The 23,643-nt window shown below is 35.5% G+C and overlaps 1 protein-coding gene across 5 annotated transcripts in view; it reads left to right on the top strand.

Moving 5' to 3' along the window:
- Positions 1-1,127: 1,127 nt before the first annotated feature.
- Positions 1,128-23,643, top strand: part of LOC126764544 (protein PALS2) — a 161,994-nt gene continuing 139,478 nt past the window's right edge. The window contains exon 1 of one of the 5 annotated variants that reach the window (XM_050482236.1): positions 1,128-1,221. Coding sequence is in view for 1 of the 5 variants with exons in the window: in XM_050482237.1 (XP_050338194.1) it covers positions 1,219-1,221 (3 nt within the window). In the remaining 4 variants the exon portion in view is untranslated. The remainder of the gene's footprint in view (positions 1,222-23,643) is intronic. The other 4 variants (XM_050482237.1, XM_050482239.1, XM_050482240.1 and 1 more) reach the window with 4 other exon arrangements.

Below are 23,643 nucleotides of genomic sequence, written 5' to 3'. Positions count from 1 at the left end.
TCACTTTGGTATATATAACCCTATATCTGACTCTTTTAGTTTTAGGACTTACAAACAACCGTTATGTGAACAAAACTATAATACTCTCATTAGCAACTTTGTTGCGAGAGTATAAAAATCAAACATTTTCGCGAACATGGATCGGCATGCTCACAAGCCCATACACGAGTAAACCGCAATAGCACACATACCGATCGAACGCACATGTGTGTCGTGTATGGCCACTTTAAGTCTTCCAAATAAGCTAATAGTCTAATTTGCTGGTCAAATAAAACAAGCCTATTATTGATTTTCAAAATCGATTGATTTCAAATTGGTTCCACCAAACATCAACAAGAAAGCAAACTTAAAACCAGAGATAAAGATATCACTGTAAGTGAGAGAACAATTGGTAAACGTCAAAAGTTCCTGAACGCGATCAACTGTCAAAGTTTACATTTTTATAAGTGGTCTTGAACGATGCAACAAATCCCTCTGTTTACATATTTTTTGGTAAGATTTCAATCTGACCATCGCTCGTTTCCAATTGCTAAACGTCAAAAGCTCCTGAACGCGATCAACTCTCAAAGTTCAGGAGGTTTTGACGTTTAGCAATTGGAAACGAGCGTTGGCCAGAATGAAATCTTACCAAAAAATATGTAAACATAGGGACTTGTTGCATCGTTCAAGACCACTTATAAAAAATGGAAAACAATGAATATTAAATAAATTTGTGAAATTTAAAGGTATTTGATGAAACGTTTTGTAATTTGAAGCATCATAGTTTTATTTTCAATTGAAAATGATTAAAAACATTTAATGATTGAGAGCTAACAAGCTTAAATCCTTTTATTGTGTATTGAGGGGACTAAAGTCAGTTGTTCTAATATTCTTTAAAAAGATTTAAATAGTTTATCCATATAATAAATAACTACTATTTAGTTATTTTTATTCGTACTAAATGTTGGGTGTTTTAATTTAAATGCCCAAAAATTATTATTTTGTTCAATCTGGCCATAATAGAAAATGTTATAAAAAACGCTAATTTTGAGGTGCTCTCACACTGGAATAAGTTTAACATCCCTTTATCCTCTCGTACATTGCTAGCAATGAATGACATAAAATATATGTAGATATCAATTGCTAAACATTAGCCATGTCTAGTCTGCATGAGTAATATTGATTGCAATTTAAAAAGTCCCAACTCTGCAGTAGTTCAGTGCATATCATTGTTGTCAAATGGTTAGTAATTCCAACATAATTTTGTAATTGAGACGCTTCAGTGTTCAATAATTACTTAGTTTATAAATATATATAAATTTTATATTTGTTTCATTATTTATTTATAAAGTGTATGGATTTCAGGTATTGGTTGAGGTATAAATGGTTTGAAATGTGTTTACAGTCACAAAAGTAAATATACACGATCTTTCGTTCGAAAATAGAGCAAAAACTATTTATTTAGAAAAGTATAAAAAAATTCTAAGTGATATCCATAATCAGCAATAATTGACAAAGAAAAATGAATGCGTATGAATAGTGGTGCGGTTTCTCAGCGAAAGTAAATATATTCCTAATTCAGAAACCTCTGGGTGTGGTCCAAACTTTTCGTAATTTGTAATATCAGATCATTACAAGGGGAATGTTTACTTTAGTATCCCATTTTGAAGAGGTTTTGCGCAAAGAGGAGGAGGCTGGGTGACTCTATGTTTAGTATTTTTATTATTTCAATGAATTAAAGTGGAAATCCACTTTATTTAAATAATAAAAACACTGAAAATTAAAAATTGTATATGTATCGGTAATACCAAGATAACCTAACCAACCATTTATACAAGACCCTGAAAAGTGGCTAATATATTACGTCCATATAACGAATTTTGGAATAAAAAATCGCGCGATTTTCAGTATAATATATTACATTGAAACAAGCCCCGCAGGCGAAAATTTGGAATAAAAAATCGCGCGATTTTTTATTCCAAATTTTCATTATATTTTCAGTATAATATATTACATTGAAACAAGCGCCGCAGCCGAAAATTTGGAATAAAAAAATCGCGCGATTTTTTATTCCAAATTTTCGTTATATGGACGTATTATGTTAATACTTTCCACCTTCGATCCGAAACGAGTCCTATGTAAAGTAACCCAAATGTATACAAGGCCTACCATTTTGATTCGTTGGGTTATTACTGTCTTCCTTTTGTGCTTATTTTCTTCGTCGTTTGACAGTTAATATTAAAGTGGTGAACACATAGAACGCGACAGACTGCAGCAGTACGACAGTGAACTAAAAACGTCGTTGTTCATCTTATTACATGTACATTTTGAGGAGCAACAACAACACAATGGCCGGCATGTACACAAAACAACGCAGTTGTCCATTTTGTATGTACACAATTTCGTTGTAGCCATACTAATTCCTTTCACTTCAATGAAATTTTAATATTTTGTTCAAAATGAAACTTTTTATGCAAAAAATAAGTAAATAGGTAAATATTTTTGCTTTAAATTATCAACTGTTATTACAAATGATATAATAGAGCTATTTTATGCTTTTATTTGTAAAATAACGTCAAGTTTGTTAGAGCTCTGAATAATTTTACATTTTACATATTAGTGGCATCACCACTCTACCTCTTCTTTCTATCTTCCATTCTACTGTCAACTCTACTGTCGTCCTATTGTCGTTGGCAAAAATAGGAGGATATTGAAGTTAGCGAGAACGACAACTGTCGGCCTGCAGTCGTGTAGTCGTGCAGCTGTCAAAATAACACTGCCCATAAGAACGTGTGTAGTTTAATATTTGACAGATGTAGTTTGCAGTCTGTCGCGCTCTATGTGCTCACCACTTCAGTAATTATGCTTACATTTCAAGGAACAGTATAACACGGAATTGAAAGCTGTTTTATTTATTAAATTGTACATAAAATTGCAACTTAAAATTCATAATTTATCATTAATTCAATTAAATATATTTCAAAGAATGAGTGTGTGTTAAATTGGTTAAATTTTTTGCAATCAGTGCAACAAAAACTTCAAAAGAAGAGAGCTATTGTTTGAGCAAATGTGAAAATGTGTGTTTTTTGCTTACTTATATCTAAAGAACAAATTAACATTTAACAATAAATTTACATATAAACCAAAGTTTAATTCATTGGCTATCCGTGCTATATTAACTTAAAAAAATACGTGCACGCATTTAAGAGGGGTTGGGTTTAGTTTAGTATATCATTTTCACTGCTTATTCCTCTTAAATGCGTGCACGGATTTTTTTAAATTTATATAGCACGGATAGCCAATGAATTAAACTTTGGTTTAAATGTAAATTTATTGTTAAATGTTAATTTGTTTTTTAGATATAAGTAAGCAAAAAACGCACATTTTCACATTTGCTCAAACAATGGCTCTCTTCTTTTGAAGTTTTTGTTGCACTGCTTGCAAAAAAATTTAACCAATTTAACACACATACATTCTTTGAAATATATTTAATTGAACTAATGATAAATTATGAATTTTAAGTTGCAATTTTATGTACAATTTAATAAATAAAACAGCTTTCAATTACGTGTTATACTGTTCCTTGAAATGTAAGCAAAATTACTGGATATGAACTGTCAAACGACGAAGAAAATAAGCACAAAAGGAAGACAGTAAAAACCCAACGAATCAAAATGGTAGGTCTTATATACATACATTTGGGTTACTTTACATAGGACTCGTTTCGGATCGAAGGTTGAAAGTATTAACAAAATACGTCCATATAACGAAAATTTGGAATAAAAAATCGCGCGATTTTCGTTATATGGACGTAATATATTGCCCACTTTTCAGGGTCTTGTATAAATGGTTGGTTGGGTTATCTTGGTATTACCGATACATATACAATTTTTAATTTTCAGTGTTTTTATTATTTAAATAAAGTGGATTTCCACTTTAATTCATTGAAATAATAAAAATAATAAATATAGAGTCACTCTATGCGTAAAAATATGTACATACATTTTATAATAATTAGTGAAAATTGTATGGAAAAACTGCGATTTTACACCATTTTCAGGAGGCTGCCCTAGAGATCCCCGTGGTCCTAGGGGGGAAAGGTGCTATTATTCAAAAGCTCCATTCATTACCTTTCAAATGAGGGGGGTAGCAAGCCCCCAGCCCCCTCCCCCTTTGCGCAAAACCTCTTCAAAATGATATACTAAACTAAACATTCCTCTTTAAGAGGAATAAGCAGTGAAAATGAGATACTAAAATAAACCCAACCCCATTACAATAAAGGTAAATAAATAAAAAAAAAAGTAAAATAAAACAGGATTTCGGGAATAATATGGGATTGGTCGGATAGGGGAGGTTCTCCAGATCAAGAATATATATGGTTATAGCCGCAGGAAGCTTATAGTTTTCGAGATATTCGCGTTTAAAGTTGAAAATTTGCAATATTTTAATTACATATTTTCGATATATAAAGTTAATTTTGCACTTATATTTTTCAATTTTATATACACTAACACATCACTAATTCATTTGTACACATTTATTTTATATAATATAGTGCAAAAATACCTTTCAATATACATTTAAATTATTGTTGAATTATGATTATTTAAGAATAACAAATGAATTACAAACTGACAAATAATCAGTGTTACCTTATCGACATCATTTTTAAAATTACTAAATGAAATAAAGTGAACAGATTATACCCCAAATACGGGAATCAACAACGTATCAAAAAAATAACCCTGATCGGTCAAACACCGAGGTGTATCAGATTTTTTTCGCAAAAAGGAGTTCTACGCGAAAAAAATTTGATACACCCCGGTGTTTGACCGATCAGGGTTATTTTTTTTGAAGCGCGGTTGAAGGCCCCCACGCAAAAAGGAGTTCTACGCGAAAAAAATTTGATACACCCCGGTGTTGGACGACCAGGGTTATTTTTTTTGAAGCGCGGCCGAAGGTGTTGGACCGACCAGGGTTTTTATACTCTCGCAACAAAGTTGCTAAGGAGAGTATTATAGTTTTGTTCACATAACGGTTGTTTGTAAGTCCTAAAACTGAAAGAGTCGGATATAGGGTTATATATACCAATGTGATCAGGGTGACGAGTAGAGTTGAAATCCGGATGTCTGTCTGTTCGTCCATCCGTCTGTCCGTCCGTCCGTCCGTGCAAGCTGTAACTTGAGTAAAAATTGATATCATGATGAAACTTGGTACACGTATTTCTTGGCTCCAAAAGAAGGTTAAGTTCGAAGATGGGCAAAATGGCGGAAACCGAAAACCTATAAAGTGTCATCACTAAGCCATAAATAAAGATATTAAAGTGAAATTTGGCACAAAGGATCGCATTAGGGAGGGGCATATTTGGAAGTAATTTTTTTTGAACACTACTTCCAAATTTTTATATACATATCTCAGAAACTACTATAGCTATGTCAACCAAACTCTATAAAGTCGTTTCCTTCAGGCATTTCCATATACAGTTCAAAAATGGAATAAATCGGATAATAACTACGCCCACCTCCCATACAAAGGTTATGTTGAAAATCACTAAAAGTGCGTTAACCGACTAACAAAAAACGTCAGAAACACCAAATATTACGGAAGAAATTGCAGAAGGAAGATGCACCCAGGCTTTTTTTAAAAATTGAAAATGGGCGTGGCGCCGCCCACTTATGGACCAAAAACCATATCTCAGGAACAACTCAACCGATTTCAATGAAATTCGGTACATAATATTTTCTTAACACCCTGATGATATGTACGAAATATGGGTGAAATCGGTTCACAACCACGCCTTCTTCCAATATAACGCTATTTTGAATTCCATCTGATGCCTTCTCTGTATAATATATACATTAGGAAATGAAAATACAATTCAATGATCAAAGTACACAAATTGATCTAATCTAATTAATTTTACAGCAAAATAAAAAAATATGTAAATTATTATCACTTTATCATGCGAGAGTATAAAATGTTCGGTGACACCCGAACTTAGCCCTTCCTTACTTGTTTTTTATAGGTTGTTGATTCTCGTATTTGGGGTATAATCCAAGAATGATAGAAACAAAGATTGCGCAATGACGAGTTTAAATTTTGTTCGTTCTGCGCATCTACGTCACGGTTGACCAACTTACAATCAGCTGATTTTCAGTTGGTTGTTTTTCTTTGCAATAAGAAGCAATTTTGTATTGCAGGCATACAAAATCATGAATATCATCAAATTTAACATCAATATAAGTGAATATTAATAAAAGATATCAATATAAGTGAATATTTTATAGTGAACATTTATCATTGTTTTATTTAAAAAGAGACAATCTTTGCTGTGTTTGTTTCAACCATATACATTTATGTAAATAAAAAGATTGAATATTTTGTAACCAAGTATCCATTTATTGTTTTATTTAATTTTTTTTTTACTAAACATATGTTCAATTATGTTTTTATTTAAGGAACGAATCCTAAAATACATTCTAGCTCTGAAAAATAATTATTTTATTTTCGAGCTACAATTTACAAATCTTAAATCTTAAATCTATGTGTTTCTGGACGTAATTTGTACATATATGCAAATCATTACCATTGACGCCGTCAAATATTGCTTGCAAGGCTCTCATATGCTCCATAAACATATCTGTTGGTTTTGAGAGTCCTCCTTCAGAAAGGTGATCCACCCAAGTATGGGACGAACAATTTTCGGAATTGGCACAAATTTCGGGGTTGTCTTTACCGAGTTTGTGGCAGATGTACCCTGCCAAATTCTCAAGTCCGTCGTTGTTGAGAATCTCCAAGTCATCATTTTTTTCGATTGGGTCAGTGGAATTCAGATCAACTGACACACGTTTAAAAATATTACCTGCAAAAATATAATAAACATACATATGTACATGCGTATCAATAAATGGAATAAATTGTTAGTTATTATTATTAGTATAATTAGGATAAAAAATAGTGGTTAGTATGCAAAAACTTAGATTGTATGTAAGTACATATTTTCATTTGTTAACATCAATACAATTTTATATAATAATGTTTTCTGTAGTTTTAGGTTTATAATACTATGTACGTGTAATGTTTTGATAATTACCGGTTAGAGATAAGTAATTTCCTTCCAAATCTGGTGTGTTGTCGACTTCAACATTGCCTTCTTCTGTGATCGCTCCTTCGTTGTGACCAAGTATATAGGAACGCAGCCTATATTTGAACTCCTGCCTGTCAGGGTGATCGTGAAGACCGCCTTTTGACCTGATTACGCCAAAAAAATTTTCCAAAACGTCCTGGTTCAATCGATAGGTCAAAACGTAATCAATTTTGTGCTGCTGTTTCAAAGCATTATTGCTTTGGAGTATACCTGTAAATCATAAGTAAAATCAAAAACTGTAGAAAATCAACTTATCTAAATATATATGTAGCTTGAGTATTACCTTTTTGGAATGGAAGCAAACCATTTTTACCAATGACTCTCATTGATGAAACCAGCTCCGTCATTTGATCCAGTACATTATTTGAATCCATTGTTTTAATGCGGCTTTATCCTTAGGGAAATGAAGAAATCTCCACTTCGTAGCAGTATTTTTACCATTGTTATTATTACAACCGAACACTGCACAACGCATTTTAAAAATATAGAATTTAACAAATAATATAACACTTGAAAACACAATTCGAATTCACTTTCAATAGCGCGGGCGAATAATAAGTCAACCGTGACGTCAGCAAGAACAGCTGACTGAAAGCAAACATGCGCATTGCGTAATCTCTTTCTCTATCATTCTTGGGTATAATCTGTTCACTTTATTACAAATGATGTCGATAAGGTAACACTGATTATTTGACAGTTTGTAATTCATTTGTTATTCTTAAATAATCATAATACAACAATAATTTAAATGTATATTAAAAGCTATTTTTGCACTATAATATATAGAATAAATGTGTACAAATGAATTAGTGATGTGTTAGTGTACATAAAATTGAAAAATATAGGTGCAAAATTAATTTTATATATCGAAAATATGTAATTAAAATATTCCAAATTTTCAACTTTAAACGCGAATATCTCGATAACTATAAGCTTCCTGCTTCCTATATATATCCTTGATCAGGATAATCTCCTCTATCCGACCATATCTTTTTATCCTTGAAATCCTGGGACGGTATACTAAATTCTTCCCACCAATAGTTTTCGAGATATTTGCGTTTAATGTTGGAAATTACTAATATTTGAATTACATATTTTTGCGATTTCAAATGAATATTACACTTATATTTTGCACTTTTAGATTCACTAGTACTTGACTAATTCGTTTGTAGACATTTATTTTACATTATATAGGACAAAAATAGTTTTAATTCAATGTTTAACTTATTGTTCAAATCTATTTACTTAACAATAACGAAAGAGCTAGAAACTGTCAAATAATCAGTGTTACCATAAAAATATATTTGAACAAACTAAAAAAAAATACAATAGAAAGAAAGATTAACAAAAAGGAATTTAACGCGAAAAAAAAATTGAAACACCCTGGTGTTGGATCGAGTTATTTTTTTAAAGCCCGGCCGCCAACGCAAAAAAGAATTTCACGCGAAAAAAAACTTGACACACCCCATTGACGGGTAAACAAAAGATTTTGTGTGCAAAAATCCTTTGCTTGGGTATAATCTATTTTATTTATTTCTTTTAGTGCATTTATAAAAGATGTTGATAAGGAAAACTGATTATTTGACAGACTGCAACCCTTTACTTGTCAAATAAATAGATTTGAACAATAAGCTTAATATTGGTTTAAAACTATTTTTGCACTATAAAATGTAAAAAAATGTGTACAAACGATTAAATGAAGTGTTAGTGAACGTAAAAATTAAAGATGTAAGTGTAAAAATAATTTTAAATCGCAAAAATACGTAATTCAAATAGTAGTAATTTTCAACATTGAACGCAAATATGTCGAAAACTATTGGTTTCTTGCGGCGGGTGAAATTTAGAATAGCATCCCCGGATTTCGGGGATAAAATGGGTATCACTGAAAAGTTGACGTTCTCCAGATCACGAAAATATATATATGTATATTGTTGCCGCTGACTTATAGTTTTAAAGATATTTGCATTTAAAATTGAAAAATTGACAACTTCACTTTTCACTTACTAGTACTTCACTATAACGTTTCTGTATATTAATTTTTTTAATATTTGTTATAAATAAAGCTTTATTTTAATTATTTTATTTTAGTTACAATTCTCTGCATTTGCACAATAAGAAAAGGGTTGCCATGGTGATTATAGTGAAGTGCTAGTAAGTGAAAAGTGCATAATATAGGTTGGTACGCAGCTCTTAAGTAATTGCTCAAGAAAAAAAATACATTATTTCTCAAGTAATTTTGACAGCTGGTTACGCATTGTGAATGATCTACATTAGAAGAGCAAGAGAGAATAAACAAACTTTGTGCGTAATATGTATGTGTGTATGTGTATGGTAACATAAATATTTTCATTGAGATTTAAGAAATGTTGTTGATGATTGGTAGGTTTTATACAACATTTCAAAATGGAATATACTTCATAATAATGATTTCAACTAATTTAGGATGAATTTGACGATTACTTCGAATCTCCTTCAAGAAACAATTGTTGATTTGATGTTTCTTCGCAAAACCAGGTTTGCCATATTCACTTTTTACTGAAAAAAAGTATCAAAAATTAGTACTAGATTTCTTGACCGTTTCTTAAGCGTTTTTTTAGATGAAGTTTTTACGTATCTTGAGAGCTGCGTACTAAGCTTATAAGTGAAAAAGTTATTCACAATATACAAATTATCAATGTAAAAGTTGTCAATTTTGCAATTTTAAATGCAAATATCTTTAAAACTATAAGTCAGCGGCAACTACATATATATATTTTCGTGATCTGAAGAACGTCACCTTTCCAGTGATTCCCATTTTATTCCCGAAATCCGGGAAGGAAAGAGGACCTGCATGACCGGTAGGTCCTCCGTTCTTCTTGCACAGAGGACGGAACCTTCCAGCCTTCCAGATTTGGGGCGAACTCCCGTAGCCAGTTGGATGCCTTTTACAGCATCCGCATATCTGCGCCGCCCCTCAGCCTTCCCAATTCGGCCCGGTGTTGGGAAGGCTCCGTTAGAATACAGCCGAATTTACCTCCTGACTGCAAATCATCCAATGTGCACGGGAGTGGCATAACACCCTGGACTAGGAGGTGGTAGCTCTTGGTTGCCGCACGCATGTGGCACCCGACATCCTGCCTGGGCGGTGCTAATCAACACCACCCACACCGGTTGGGGGGTGCCGAGTATGCCTTTCGACTAAGCCCCTGCAAGGTTATAATAAACCTCCCCAGGAACAAACTCAGGCTACTGGTCGCATGGTACACCGGCCACTGTAAATTGAATAGGCACATGTACAACATGGGCCTGTCCTCTTGCGTTAACTGCCGGTTCTGCGACATGGAGCCTGAAACCCCGGAGCACCTGCTGATTGACTGCACAGCAGTCTGCAGACGCAGAGCTAAGGCCCTAGGATCAATGTTTCCGGATAGGGATCGCATAGCCTCACTAGCGCCCAGTAGTCTATTGAACTTCATCAATGCGCTGGGGCTAGGTGAGTCTATGTAAGCCAGGAGAGGGCACAATAGACCAAAGGTCGCGGTGCATTCCTCATGTATTAATCAATCAATCAAGCCCCTGCACCACGGCAAGGTGCCAACCATTCGCCACTTCAACCACTTCATCCCACCCCGCACTTATTTTTTTTTTGCCAATTTGGAGCATTTTATTCTAGTTCTGCTTGTACATTCTTTCACGCGGCACATCCGTGGTGTTGTCACATCCATTGCCTCTGGCCAGTGATCATACCGATTAGTACGTACATCAACGGGACAATCCAGGGGTCTGTTTCTTTTTGCAGCTGGCTCTGCTGTTGATGTGCAATACGGAACAGGTGGATTAATTGGCCTTTCAGTGAATTTGGCCAATACTTCGCCGAGTTCAGATTTAAAATTAAATAGGTCTTTAATATTCTTTTTCCGCATGCCCGCCTTTAGTGCATCGGCTCTGTACTCTCTCTCCATGCATTGCATACTGCTATGTCAATCAAATGAAAAGTTGTTTTTACAGTCCATTTCTTCGTTTTTATAAAAATTCCATTGACTGATCAGGTGCGTCGACTCCGCCCATTTTAGCGTTGTAACGCTTCACGATTTGAGGGCATGGTACATTAATGCGCTTGCGTTCCTTTTTGCACCACCTTTGTATCACTCCAACTGGGTCTTTTCCACATTCTGTGGATACTAGCGTAACGCACTTGCTATCGCACCATTTAACTGCAACTACATTACATTTCACAAACTGGCTTATGTCTCCTCTATTCATATTTCGGTCTAACGGAAAATCCATCCTCTGCACAGACAATCGGTTTAAAGCTATGGTCCCAGTAGCCTTGTAGCCGAGTTCCAGGAGCTTTTCTAAGTACCTATCAAAATAGAGAAAACTCTCTTTCGGCAAATGTTTTGTCAATCTGATGACAATAGACGGTCCAACTCCCAAGCCAGTGTCAGAAAAAGTTCCTGCTCCTTGGAATATTTCGAAATCGACGACGAGCCCGCTGGAAGTCGCAACAACAAGGTTCTTAAGACCTACAGGTCTCGGTTAATTTTTAACGTATTGCCGCATGGACACCCTTCCTGTAAATGGGATCATTTGCGCATCAATCGAGTATTCCGTAATTTCTGTTGCTAATGCTTGGCATCGAGATCTAACGTAGTCTATAACCGGCTGAATCTTAAACAGTTTGTTTGTCGGAGACTGTAGAGTATCAACAAAATGGAGGCTGTACCATAATGTGAAGAATTTATTTCTGGTCATCGCGTTTTTTATTTGTGCTAATCCGAAGCCTTCCGACCAATACATCCGGACTCTGTGGTAAGCTAGGCAACCCATTATGATATGGAGTCCGTAAAGATTTTTAATATCGGCAGCAGTAGCATTGAGGACACATCCATGCTGAGATAAGTGATACTTATCCGTGAAAAACGCGGCGTTTTGAAAATGATCTTCAGGAAAATATTTCTGAAAATACTCCATGGGTGTACCAACTAAAATATTTCTTTGATGACTTGTTTGTTGAGGGGGCGTCGAGTCAACAAAACGCCGACGCTCTTCCAGACTTCATCCCGAGCAGATACGCTTTTATTTACATGACTAACAGTTGGGTCTTGGTTAGCAGGAAGTAAAATTTCATCTTTCGAAGAAGTTTCATTACAATCCGACTCGGATGAACCGCCCAAGTTGAAGCACGTCCTCATCAAGATTCAAATTGAAATGACCTGGAATGACACAATTGTGCGGGTAAATGAAAATGCGAGATCAAAGCCTGAAGCGCACAATTGTGTGGTCCTTTTTTAAACTTGTTCAAAACACATAATTTAATTATAATTTTTTCACAATAAGATAATATATAGTTTATTTAATATTTTTTAATACACATTTTTGCAAAACATCACGAAACTAAAACACTGCACAAAATTTATTTCAATTTACCTTTTTCCATTCTTGACAACACGGCTGAACACTTCAAAACTTTGCAAATTGTGACAAAAATATACAATAAATCAAAGCAACCGTTGAAAAGAACCGCTAGAAATAAATGGCGTAATCATTGTTTTCGGGTCTTAACACGTAGTGAAGCGAAAAAATTTTTTTAACATATTTTTAGTCTTACCCGCACAATTGTGTATTGAAGGTCTGAAAGGGATAAGCGAGAATTAGATTGTGCTCCCTTGAGCTCTCGCTTATCCAGGTTTGACTGTATATTATCTTTGGATCAGAAACGAAAAACAAAACACGGAGTGGTTCGAGGAAGAGTTTAAAACGTCGTAAAAATTAAGCAGGAAAGAGCTGAATTCTTAAATCACCCTAGCCTTTGAAGAATTATACATTGAAAATGTATCCGGACAATAGGATAGAGACCAAAGCGAGTGAGAAAAAAACGAGAATCCATTAGGACAGCTACATAAATTTAAATTAAGGCAGATAAACTAAGAGTTCAACCGAGAGTAAATATATGTAAAAGAACAAAAGCAAAGTACTAACAGTGAAGAAGAAAATAGTAGAAAGATGGGCTCAACACTTGAATGTCGGCAGGTTTGATTTTCACACGGATTTCTGAAGGATCAACCGCAATCAGTGCAAAAAATACAAGGTTCGATCAAACACATGAAAAACTTCAAATTCTCTGGGGAGGGTAATATAATGCTGAACTCAAAAGAAACGCAAGAATACGGTTCATTGAAAGAACTCATTGATCTGGAACTGACATGAGATGAAAAAATTACATTTTATTAATTAAATTCATTTACACTATACTTGAAAATAATGTATTATTTAATTTTTTTAATTTAAAATTAATAAAATCGGCAATCACGAACGAATGAAAAGTATATGTAAGTTTTTAAATTTAAACAGGACTTTTTGAATCTAGTGCCCCCTGGTGGCGCCATCTATATGTCGACTGGTGCTTTAGAATCTGCTATCTTTATCGATTGTTCAGTGAGAATTTCATGACATTTCATTGATTGGAATTGAAGTTGTTGCGTTTTAAGTGTCAGTACGTTTGTTTTATCGGTGCGAAAATGAGCTTCGAACAAAGAGCCAATATTAAAGTTTGTTTTAAAAAAGTGGTTTCAACGTTTTCAAAATGGTCGTGATCACCGGAAATTCCATCGAAACTATACGTGAATTCATCAAAAATCAGACGAAATCATCAATGAAATTCATGTAAATGGAATTGAACATCTCCAAAACATTGATTTATCGCATTTTGACCGAACATTTGTTCTTACGAAAGGTGTGTACACGGTTTGCTCCGCACAAATTGACTAGGACCAAAAATTGCTCAGAATCCAACATTCGAAGGACAATTTCAACAAGATTTTTGGCTATTGTGGAATAGCTAGAATTTTTTTAAAAAAAGCTACAGCTCGCCCTTTTTTCTCCTTTTGTAGGTTGCGTTTTTTACTCATTTTGTATAAAAACAAATCAATTGTTGAAAAAACATTGATTAGGCACACTCGTCATTTAATAGATAGTTTTTGTACTCTTTTCAATCTTTAAATATTCCCATAAACCTGAAATTTTCAAAAAAATTTATTTGCAATATGTTCACCCACACGCGTATACGTTTATACGCGGGTGAACTATTGTATAAAGTAGACGAAACTTATTCGATTAAACCGTTTATAATACAGTAGAAATATAAACAAAAGGTGTCACCCGAGTTTTAAATCAGTAACTTTCAACACAAACTAAAAACATTGTCAAAAAAATTAAAAATATTGAATTGCGACGGTTATGTTCAACCTTTCCGAAACGGACCTGGATTTTTATCCGGCAAGGGCTGTCAACTCGGAACCATTCCCCGGAATGTTTTCTGCTGATGCAACAACAACAACGTCGGTGCTGTTGACTATCTCTTCTTGCCCCAAACATCTTTCTATTCTTACTTACAATTCATAGCGAAGTTCGGCTACCCGCGATTTTATGAATGAAATGCTTGTAATTTATATTGCATCTGCCTTACTGACAATAAACCCGGATTGCTGCATGGATTCTAATTTTGGCAGTCTAGAAAATTGATTCAGTAAACTTCTACTAACTTTCATATATAAATCAGCTAAGTCTTTCCTTATAAAAATTACAAACTATCTTTTTTACGCCGAATTCAAACGCAAATTCACGAATTTTTCTTGTAGGAGAAAGGGAGGAAAAATATATTGGGTTTAGGAAAAGCAACTAAACGTATGTTGATAACTTAACAAATTTTTGTAAAATTTTTCATATAAAAATTTAAAAGTCTTACATTTTTTACTTGTAATAAACTACATAAAGCTTGAACCGTTTCGAAGTTACCAACTTTTTTTTAACAAAAATCACAAACACTTGAAATTTAAGGCGGAATGTTTATTATCATTCGAAAGAACATTCTCTGGCATTTATTATCTCTTTCAAATGTTGGCCACGGCTTCGTCTTAGATGGTCCATCCGTTCAGTCCAATTTTCTATGACTCGTTCGAAAATTCGATTGGTAACTGGCGAATGACACGTGTGAACTGTTGCTCCAAGGCCAGAATCAAAGCAGGATTGTACGCATAGACTTAACATATCCCTATAAGAAAAAGGCTAACGGTGTGATATCACTTGATCCTGGTGGCCAAACGACCCTTCCAAAACGTGAAATTATCTGCTCACCGAAGTGTTCAATAAATCCATTGATTGACGCGATGTGTGAGAAGTAGTGCCGTCTTGTTGAAAACAAATGTCGGGCGAGGTCTTCAGCTTCAATTGCAGGCATCAAAAAGTCGGTTATCACAATGCGATAACGGCCGCCGTTGACGGTTACGTTCTCACTGGTATCATTTTTGTGAAAAATATGGACGGATGATTCCACCGTCCCAAAACCCACATCAAACCGTTGTGTTTGTTTTTTTTTTCAGATGAAATGGCAGCTCTCGAATCTCCTCAGGTTGCTCTTCGTTCCAAATGCGGCAACTTTGCTTGTTTACCTGATCGCTGAACAAAATTTGGCTCGAAAACGTTGGATCTTCTTGGAACTTTTCAAGAGCCCGTAGAGCGATTTCATCCGGCCAAGTGCTATTATTTCAGAGATTTAACCTCGTCAAGTTGCCAACGCACTAATGCGATCTTAGCCAACAGAAGACCTCCACGGTGCATAGGAGTTCAAATAGGTAACATGACTAACATTCTGATCCCAGTTACATATTGCCTTACAGGATACCACCCGAATATAGGTGCGTTACTTCGTGGTGAAAACCGTTTGGTACTAGGCGTGCCTGTCAAGTGATGGTAGGGAGATGGAGCTGGCGGAACAAATAGACTATTCGAAATTCTGCAAAATGAATGAAGCCTCCACCAGAATTATGGGCACCTGTAACAGCTTGCCCCATAATACCATTGCTAGCATCTGGTATTTAAATAGCATAACCTATTTATGCTAACTCTCACATCAACTATATACCCATAATTATATCGATCTAAATCTCCCGACTTTATTTTTGTGGTTAACTTTAACAAAGCTAACTAGGTCGGTTTCACAGAATTTACTCAGGGCACCTTTACCGTTTTACCCATTCCTACGGACGTAATCGTTGGGGAACGTCTATTACGCAAAGTGCTCGCAGAAGCTACCGCTCGCTTCATCCCGGGTGGAAGAATCGCGAAACTCCGCCCTGATTTCCCAGCCGAAGCAGCTGTTTTAGCTAACGAGCGCTGCACTTTACTCCATGGAGATCCCTGTGATCCGAATAAAGGATCTCAATTTGGAGATTCCGCAAACGGAAAACCAACACAAACGGACGAAATGAACTGTAACCTCTCCACCGGTGTGATTAACCCTTGGACTACTGTCAAGGCTTTGGCTAACCCCTAGAGACATGATGACCGAGTTGAATTTTAATTCAATGGCTATGCCTCTTGGGACCCGAAGAAGTGCGTGAGCTATTTTAGTCGGCAATTTACATTGCCGACAGCCAAAAGACTGCGCTCCATTTACTTTCACCGATAAGGAGGTGGGCCATGAACTACCTGAATGGTATTCATCTATACTATTTTGAGGAAAAAACTCAAAATTGAGAAGAATTAAACAAGAGGTTACACAGGATGATATCCTCTCCCCACTATTATTTAACTGTATGTCTCGAAACTCCCACAACCCTCAGAGGGAGGTTCGATTACGTCGTACGCTGATGATTGCACGAAATGGGCGTCAGGCAATGGATGGCATGTCTCAGAGGTAAACGGTTATCTCTTAACTTTTCTCGCTTTCTCACTGCAAGGGACTCCCTTTCAGTGAATGGCGTTCTTGGAGTCAAAACACCACCCATTGCAAATGAAGAGCTCGAGTTGCCGCGAGAAACGAGTGTGACCCTTGCGCAGTTTCGTTCTGGATTCTGTAGCAGGTTAAACTCTTACTTATCCGGAATAGACCCCGACATATCTAATGTATGCACTGCGTGCAGTGAGTATCCGCATGACAGTGGCCACCTCTTTGCATGCCTTACTAACCCCACCCATGTGACACCTTTCTCTTTTTGATCGCATCCCATCGAAACATCACGTTTCTTCAGCCTACCATTGGATGACGTCGACGGTAACTTAGCTAATCCTTACCATCCTAACGGGGATTAGGTACGCAATACAACAACAATAGGAAACTGACTATATGGGAGTCCAAAAATAAAGCAATGCCATTAACATTCCTAAACTGAGAATTTTATTTTCCTTTTTTTTTATGAATGCTTAAGAAATTATTATTGGCAGTATTTTTTTCGCACAATAATAACTTTAAGGTAAATTGAAGGTAAAGAAGGCAGCATAACAACGGCCGGCATATACACAAGACAACACAGCTGTACACAATTTCGTTGTGGCCATACTAATACCTAATGAAATTTTAATATTTTGTTCAAAGTGAAATTTTTTATGAAAAAAATAAGTAAAAATATAAATTTATTTGTTTTAAATTATAAATTGTTATTACAAAAGATATAACAGAGCTATTTTATGCTTTTATTTGTAAAATAACATCAGGTTTGATTGAGCTTTTAATAATTTTGCATTTTACATATTAGTGGCATCACTCCTCTCTACTGTCAACTCTACTGTCGTCGCAAATTTAAGAATATCTTCAAGTTAGCGAGAGCGACAACTGATGGCCTGCATTCGTGTAGTCCTGCAGCTGTCTAAATAACTGTGTCCTTAAGAACGTGTGCATTTTAATATTTGACAAATATTGTTTGCAGTCTGTCGCGCTCTATGTGTTTAGCACTTGATGTATATATTAGGCTATGTTCGTAAATGCATCATGACGCGCATCATGACGATTGCATAACAAACAGAACGTTCAGAAATGCAATATTGCAACACTGCAATAATCAAGCGTTCAAAAAAGCAACACTTCTATCAACTGTCATACATAATTTCTATCAAAAAATTGTTTACTGCATTTAACTACGATGTCTGACGAAAAGTAAGTGCAAAACTGTTTTATTTTAATTTTTGTATTGGAATTTAGTTAAATTATGTTAATAATAACTGTATAAATTATTATTTTTAAATTTTTAGTGAAAATCTCAGTAATGCGGAGACGCAGTTATTGCTGAGAGTACGGTTTAATATGTCCTCGGGAAACGACTTTATTGTTTTTATAAATGATTTGTTTTTAGGTATTTTTCTTTTTAAAGACAAACATTTGTACCTACAAATTTTTCTTTTTGACTTCAATACCCTTCTTTTTCTTAAATTTAAAGAAAATCTATCATTTCTTTGCTCACAAATTTCGTCTAGTGTTAGATTCAGCAAAATTTCCATTTTAGTACTATACGCGTTCAAAAATGCAAACAAATGTATTTGCAAATTGTCAAAAATTGTATAAGAAGTATCAAACGTCAAACTTGCAGTGTTGCTACTGTTGCTTATGCTGCAAGTCATGAGGCATTTACGAACATAGCCTTACTGTTCATGTGAAATATATCCATTTGTATGTATTCCCCTACTTTTGTTGGAATTGGAGTTTTTCCTATAGGTTGTTTGTTTGGATGTCTTTCATACTTGTGTTGTAAACAAATTGCACATTTTATTGATTCTGTTCTACACATATCCTTCTCATTGGGCCAAAAATTTGTAAGTAAAATTTCTTGTGTGTTATTTTTATAACTACGGTGAGCACGTCTGTGTGTGTTTACTATTAGTTCCTTTTGCTCGTCTATATTTATAACATCTATCAATAGATTTGGTGATATTACAAATGCGTAAGTAAGAAAATTAGCAATAATGTCATCTTTGACAGGAAATAATGGGTTGTCAAAAAAGTCTTGCGGTATTTTCGCTAGTTGGCGCTGAAAGCGCGTAGTTCTAGTTTTGTTCGTCGCATCGGGTCATGCTATACCTTTTTAGAAAGCTCATTTCACGCGCACGTGTTTAATTGATTGTCGTTTCTTTTAAGTCGTTCGTGAATTATAGCGTCGCGAACATGGAGCAAAATAAAGAGAAAATACTGCATATTTTACAGTACTACTACGATAAAGGCAAAAATGCATCTCAAGCCGCCAATAAAATTTGTGCAGTTTATGGACCCGATACAGTTTCCATTTCCACCGCACAACGATGGTTTCAACGTTTTCGTTCTGGTGTAGAGGTGGTCGAAGATGCGCCACGCTCCAGAAGGCCTGTCGTCGAAAATTGCGATAAAATCGCTGAATTGGTCGAAATAGACCGACATAGTAGCAGCCGTAGTATCGGTCAAGAGCTGGGCATGAGTCATCAAAAATTCATTTCAATTTCAATATAAAAAAATTCAATAAAAATACCGCAAGACTTTTTTGATAACCCATTATTTTACAGTACTACTACGATAAAGGCAAAAATGCATCTCAAGCCGCCAATAAAATTTGTGCAGTTTATGGACCCGATACAGTTTCCATTTCCACCGCACAACGATGGTTTCAACGTTTTCGTTCTGGTGTAGAGGTGGTCGAAGATGCGCCACGCTCCGGAAGGCCTGTCGTCGAAAATTGCGATAAAATCGCTGAATTGGTCGAAAGAGACCGGCATAGTAGCAACCGTAGCATCGGTCAAGAGCTGGGCATGAGTCATCACAAATTCATTTCAATTTCAATAAAAAAAATCAATATAAATACCGCAAGACTTTTTTTGACAACACATTATAAGTCGACTGTTGAGTTAGAATCTGCTATCTTTATCGATTGGAAGTGAAGTTATTGCGTCTTAAGTGTCAGTATGTTTGTGTTATCGGTGCGAAAATAAGCTTCGAACAAAGAGCCAACTTTAAATTTTGTTGTAAAATTGGTAAAACTTTTACCGAAACGTTTCAATTGATGAAACAAGTTTATGGCGATGATTGCCTATCCCGCAGCAGAGTGCGCGAGTGGTTTCAACGTTTTCAAAGTGGTCGTGAGGACATAAATGACGATCAACATGTGGGCCAATCAAAATCCGTGATCACTGGAAATTCCATCGAACCATCGATTTATCGCATTTTGACCGAAAATTTGGGCTTATGAAAGGTGTGTGCACGGTTTGTTCCGCACAAATTAACTGACGACCAAAAATTGTTTAGATCGATCGACTCTTGTGACCGATTATTTTACCAAAAATCACATTTTAACCATTAACCACTCTCCATATTCACCTGATATGGCACCGTGCGACTTCTTCCTTTTCGTAAAAAATGCACTTGCCCATGAAAGGAAAGCGTTATGCAGACGTAGAGGCCATTCAAAAAACTTGCACCGGAATACTGACGGCCATACCGGCCACCGAGCTAAAACACTCGTTCGACATGCTTTTGGACCGTGCAAAAGGCTGTATTGAAGCCGAAGGAGGCTATTTTGACTAAAATAAATTAATTTTCGAAAAAAACATATGCCTGTTTTTTGCAGCTTGTAGTTAAATTTGCTACCCCATATAAATAGTTTTGTAACTTTTGAAGTGACCAAACAATGGCTAATCGTTTTTTTATGGTTTGTGCTATAATTCTGGTCAGTATCATGTAATGTTATTGAAATGAAGGCAATTGGTTGATTATTTTAGGATAGGACTGCCTCAATAGCAAAATAAATTTCATCAGTAGTTAAATCAAATGGTTTCGAGAAATCTTTGAAGAAAGAGTTCTGTTTGTTCCCGAAGTGCCCAGTGCTGCGTCGTCTAATTTTATGTCTACTTTGGCGCTCTGATCTTTTCTTATCATTCTTTGCTCCCCTTTTAAATGAATAGTTAAGGGTTTAGTGATAGATGCAAAATTCCTAATAAATTTTCAATAATAACTAGCTAATCTTAAAAATGACCTTACAGTTTTTGAAACTGGGAAATTTTTTATTGTTTCAGTCTTGTTTGGATCCACAGTAATCCTATTATACTTAATCATGTGATCAAGATACATGACTAAGTTTTGAAACAAATGTGATTTTTCGTCTGAAATTTTCATATTGGCTTTATGTAGTGCATTTATTATAGTTGAAACGTGTTCAATATGTTCTTCGAGTGAGGAAGAGAATATCTATATATATGTACGTATGCAAATTTACCAATATATTCTCGTGTCATCTACGCATCGTTGAAAGATTGAGGGTGCGTTTTTCAACCCAAACGGCATCTTAACAAACTCATACTTTGCTCCATTGACTGCAAAAGCGGTATTTTCTCTATCGGATTTCTTTATTAAATTTGATGGAATGCTCATTCCAAATCTATATTTGAAAATAATTTTGCTTTTCCTAAATTTTGGATAGCCATATTTACATCAGGTATTGGATATCTATCTGTGATTGAGCATTAATTTTTTGGAAATCAACTACCATTCTTCTTTTCGGCTTACCTTGTTCGCCAGTGCCTTGTTTTGGAGCAGTCCATATGGGTGAATTATATGGGCTTTTACTTGGTTTAATAATTCCATTTTTTAATAACTCGCTAATTTCTTTATTCACGAAGTCGTTATCCGCAATGGGATATGGATATTGTTTTGTCCATATTGGTTCCTCTGTCGGGGTCCTAATTGTCGCCTGAATAGTTGTAGTGAAAGGAAGAGTTTCACTTATTTGAACGTTTTTTTTTGCATTAGTTTTCATGTCTTCTTCGTATTGAGGGTTATTGATAGTAAAATTAATTTTTTGTTCTACGTTATGGGTCACTTCCTTCTGGTACTTTACTATTAGTTCCTTTTGCTCGTCTATATTTATAACATCTATCAATAGATTTGGTGATATTACAAATGCGTAAGTAAGAAAATTAGCAATAATGTCATCTTTGACAGGAAATAATGGGTTGTCAAAAAAGTCTTGCGGTATTTTCGCTAGTTGGCGCTGAAAGCGCGTAGTTCTAGTTTTGTTCGTCGCATCGGGTCATGCTATACCTTTTTAGAAAGCTCATTTCACGCGCACGTGTTTAATTGATTGTCGTTTCTTTTAAGTCGTTCGTGAATTATAGCGTCGCGAACATGGAGCAAAATAAAGAGAAAATACTGCATATTTTACAGTACTACTACGATAAAGGCAAAAATGCATCTCAAGCCGCCAATAAAATTTGTGGCAGTTTATGGACCCGATACAGTTTCCATTTCCACCGCACAACGATGGTTTCAACGTTTTCGTTCTGGTGTAGAGGTGGTCGAAGATGCGCCACGCTCCAGAAGGCCTGTCGTCGAAAATTGCGATAAAATCGCTGAATTGGTCGAAATAGACCGACATAGTAGCAGCCGTAGTATCGGTCAAGAGCTGGGCATGAGTCATCAAAAATTCATTTCAATTTCAATATAAAAAAATTCAATAAAAATACCGCAAGACTTTTTTGATAACCCATTATTTTACAGTACTACTACGATAAAGGCAAAAATGCATCTCAAGCCGCCAATAAAATTTGTGCAGTTTATGGACCCGATACAGTTTCCATTTCCACCGCACAACGATGGTTTCAACGTTTTCGTTCTGGTGTAGAGGTGGTCGAAGATGCGCCACGCTCCGGAAGGCCTGTCGTCGAAAATTGCGATAAAATCGCTGAATTGGTCGAAAGAGACCGGCATAGTAGCAACCGTAGCATCGGTCAAGAGCTGGGCATGAGTCATCACAAATTCATTTCAATTTCAATAAAAAAAAAATCAATATAAATACCGCAAGACTTTTTTTGACAACACATTATAAGTCGACTGTTGAGTTAGAATCTGCTATCTTTATCGATTGGAAGTGAAGTTATTGCGTCTTAAGTGTCAGTATGTTTGTGTTATCGGTGCGAAAATAAGCTTCGAACAAAGAGCCAACTTTAAATTTTGTTGTAAAATTGGTAAAACTTTTACCGAAACGTTTCAATTGATGAAACAAGTTTATGGCGATGATTGCCTATCCCGCAGCAGAGTGCGCGAGTGGTTTCAACGTTTTCAAAGTGGTCGTGAGGACATAAATGACGATCAACATGTGGGCCAATCAAAATCCGTGATCACTGGAAATTCCATCGAACCATCGATTTATCGCATTTTGACCGAAAATTTGGGCTTATGAAAGGTGTGTGCACGGTTTGTTCCGCACAAATTAACTGACGACCAAAAATTGTTTAGATCGATCGACTCTTGTGACCGATTATTTTACCAAAAATCACATTTTAACCATTAACCACTCTCCATATTCACCTGATATGGCACCGTGCGACTTCTTCCTTTTCGTAAAAAATGCACTTGCCCATGAAAGGAAAGCGTTATGCAGACGTAGAGGCCATTCAAAAAACTTGCACCGGAATACTGACGGCCATACCGGCCATCGAGCTAAAACACTCGTTCGACATGCTTTTGGACCGTGCAAAAGGCTGTATTGAAGCCGAAGGAGGCTATTTTGACTAAAATAAATTAATTTTGCCGAAAAAAACATATGCCTGTTTTTTGCAGCTTGTAGTTAAATTTGCTACCCCATATAAATAGTTTTGTAACTTTTGAAGTGACCAAACAATGGCTAATCGTTTTTTTATGGTTTGTGCTATAATTCTGGTCAGTATCATGTAATGTTATTGAAATGAAGGCAATTGGTTGATTATTTTAGGATAGGACTGCCTCAATAGCAAAATAAATTTCATCA

This window comes from Bactrocera neohumeralis, unplaced genomic scaffold (assembly GCF_024586455.1).
Source record: "Bactrocera neohumeralis isolate Rockhampton unplaced genomic scaffold, APGP_CSIRO_Bneo_wtdbg2-racon-allhic-juicebox.fasta_v2 cluster09, whole genome shotgun sequence".
NCBI classification, from domain to species: domain Eukaryota; kingdom Metazoa; phylum Arthropoda; class Insecta; order Diptera; family Tephritidae; genus Bactrocera; species Bactrocera neohumeralis.
This window is presented reverse-complemented; position numbering and strand designations above follow the sequence as displayed.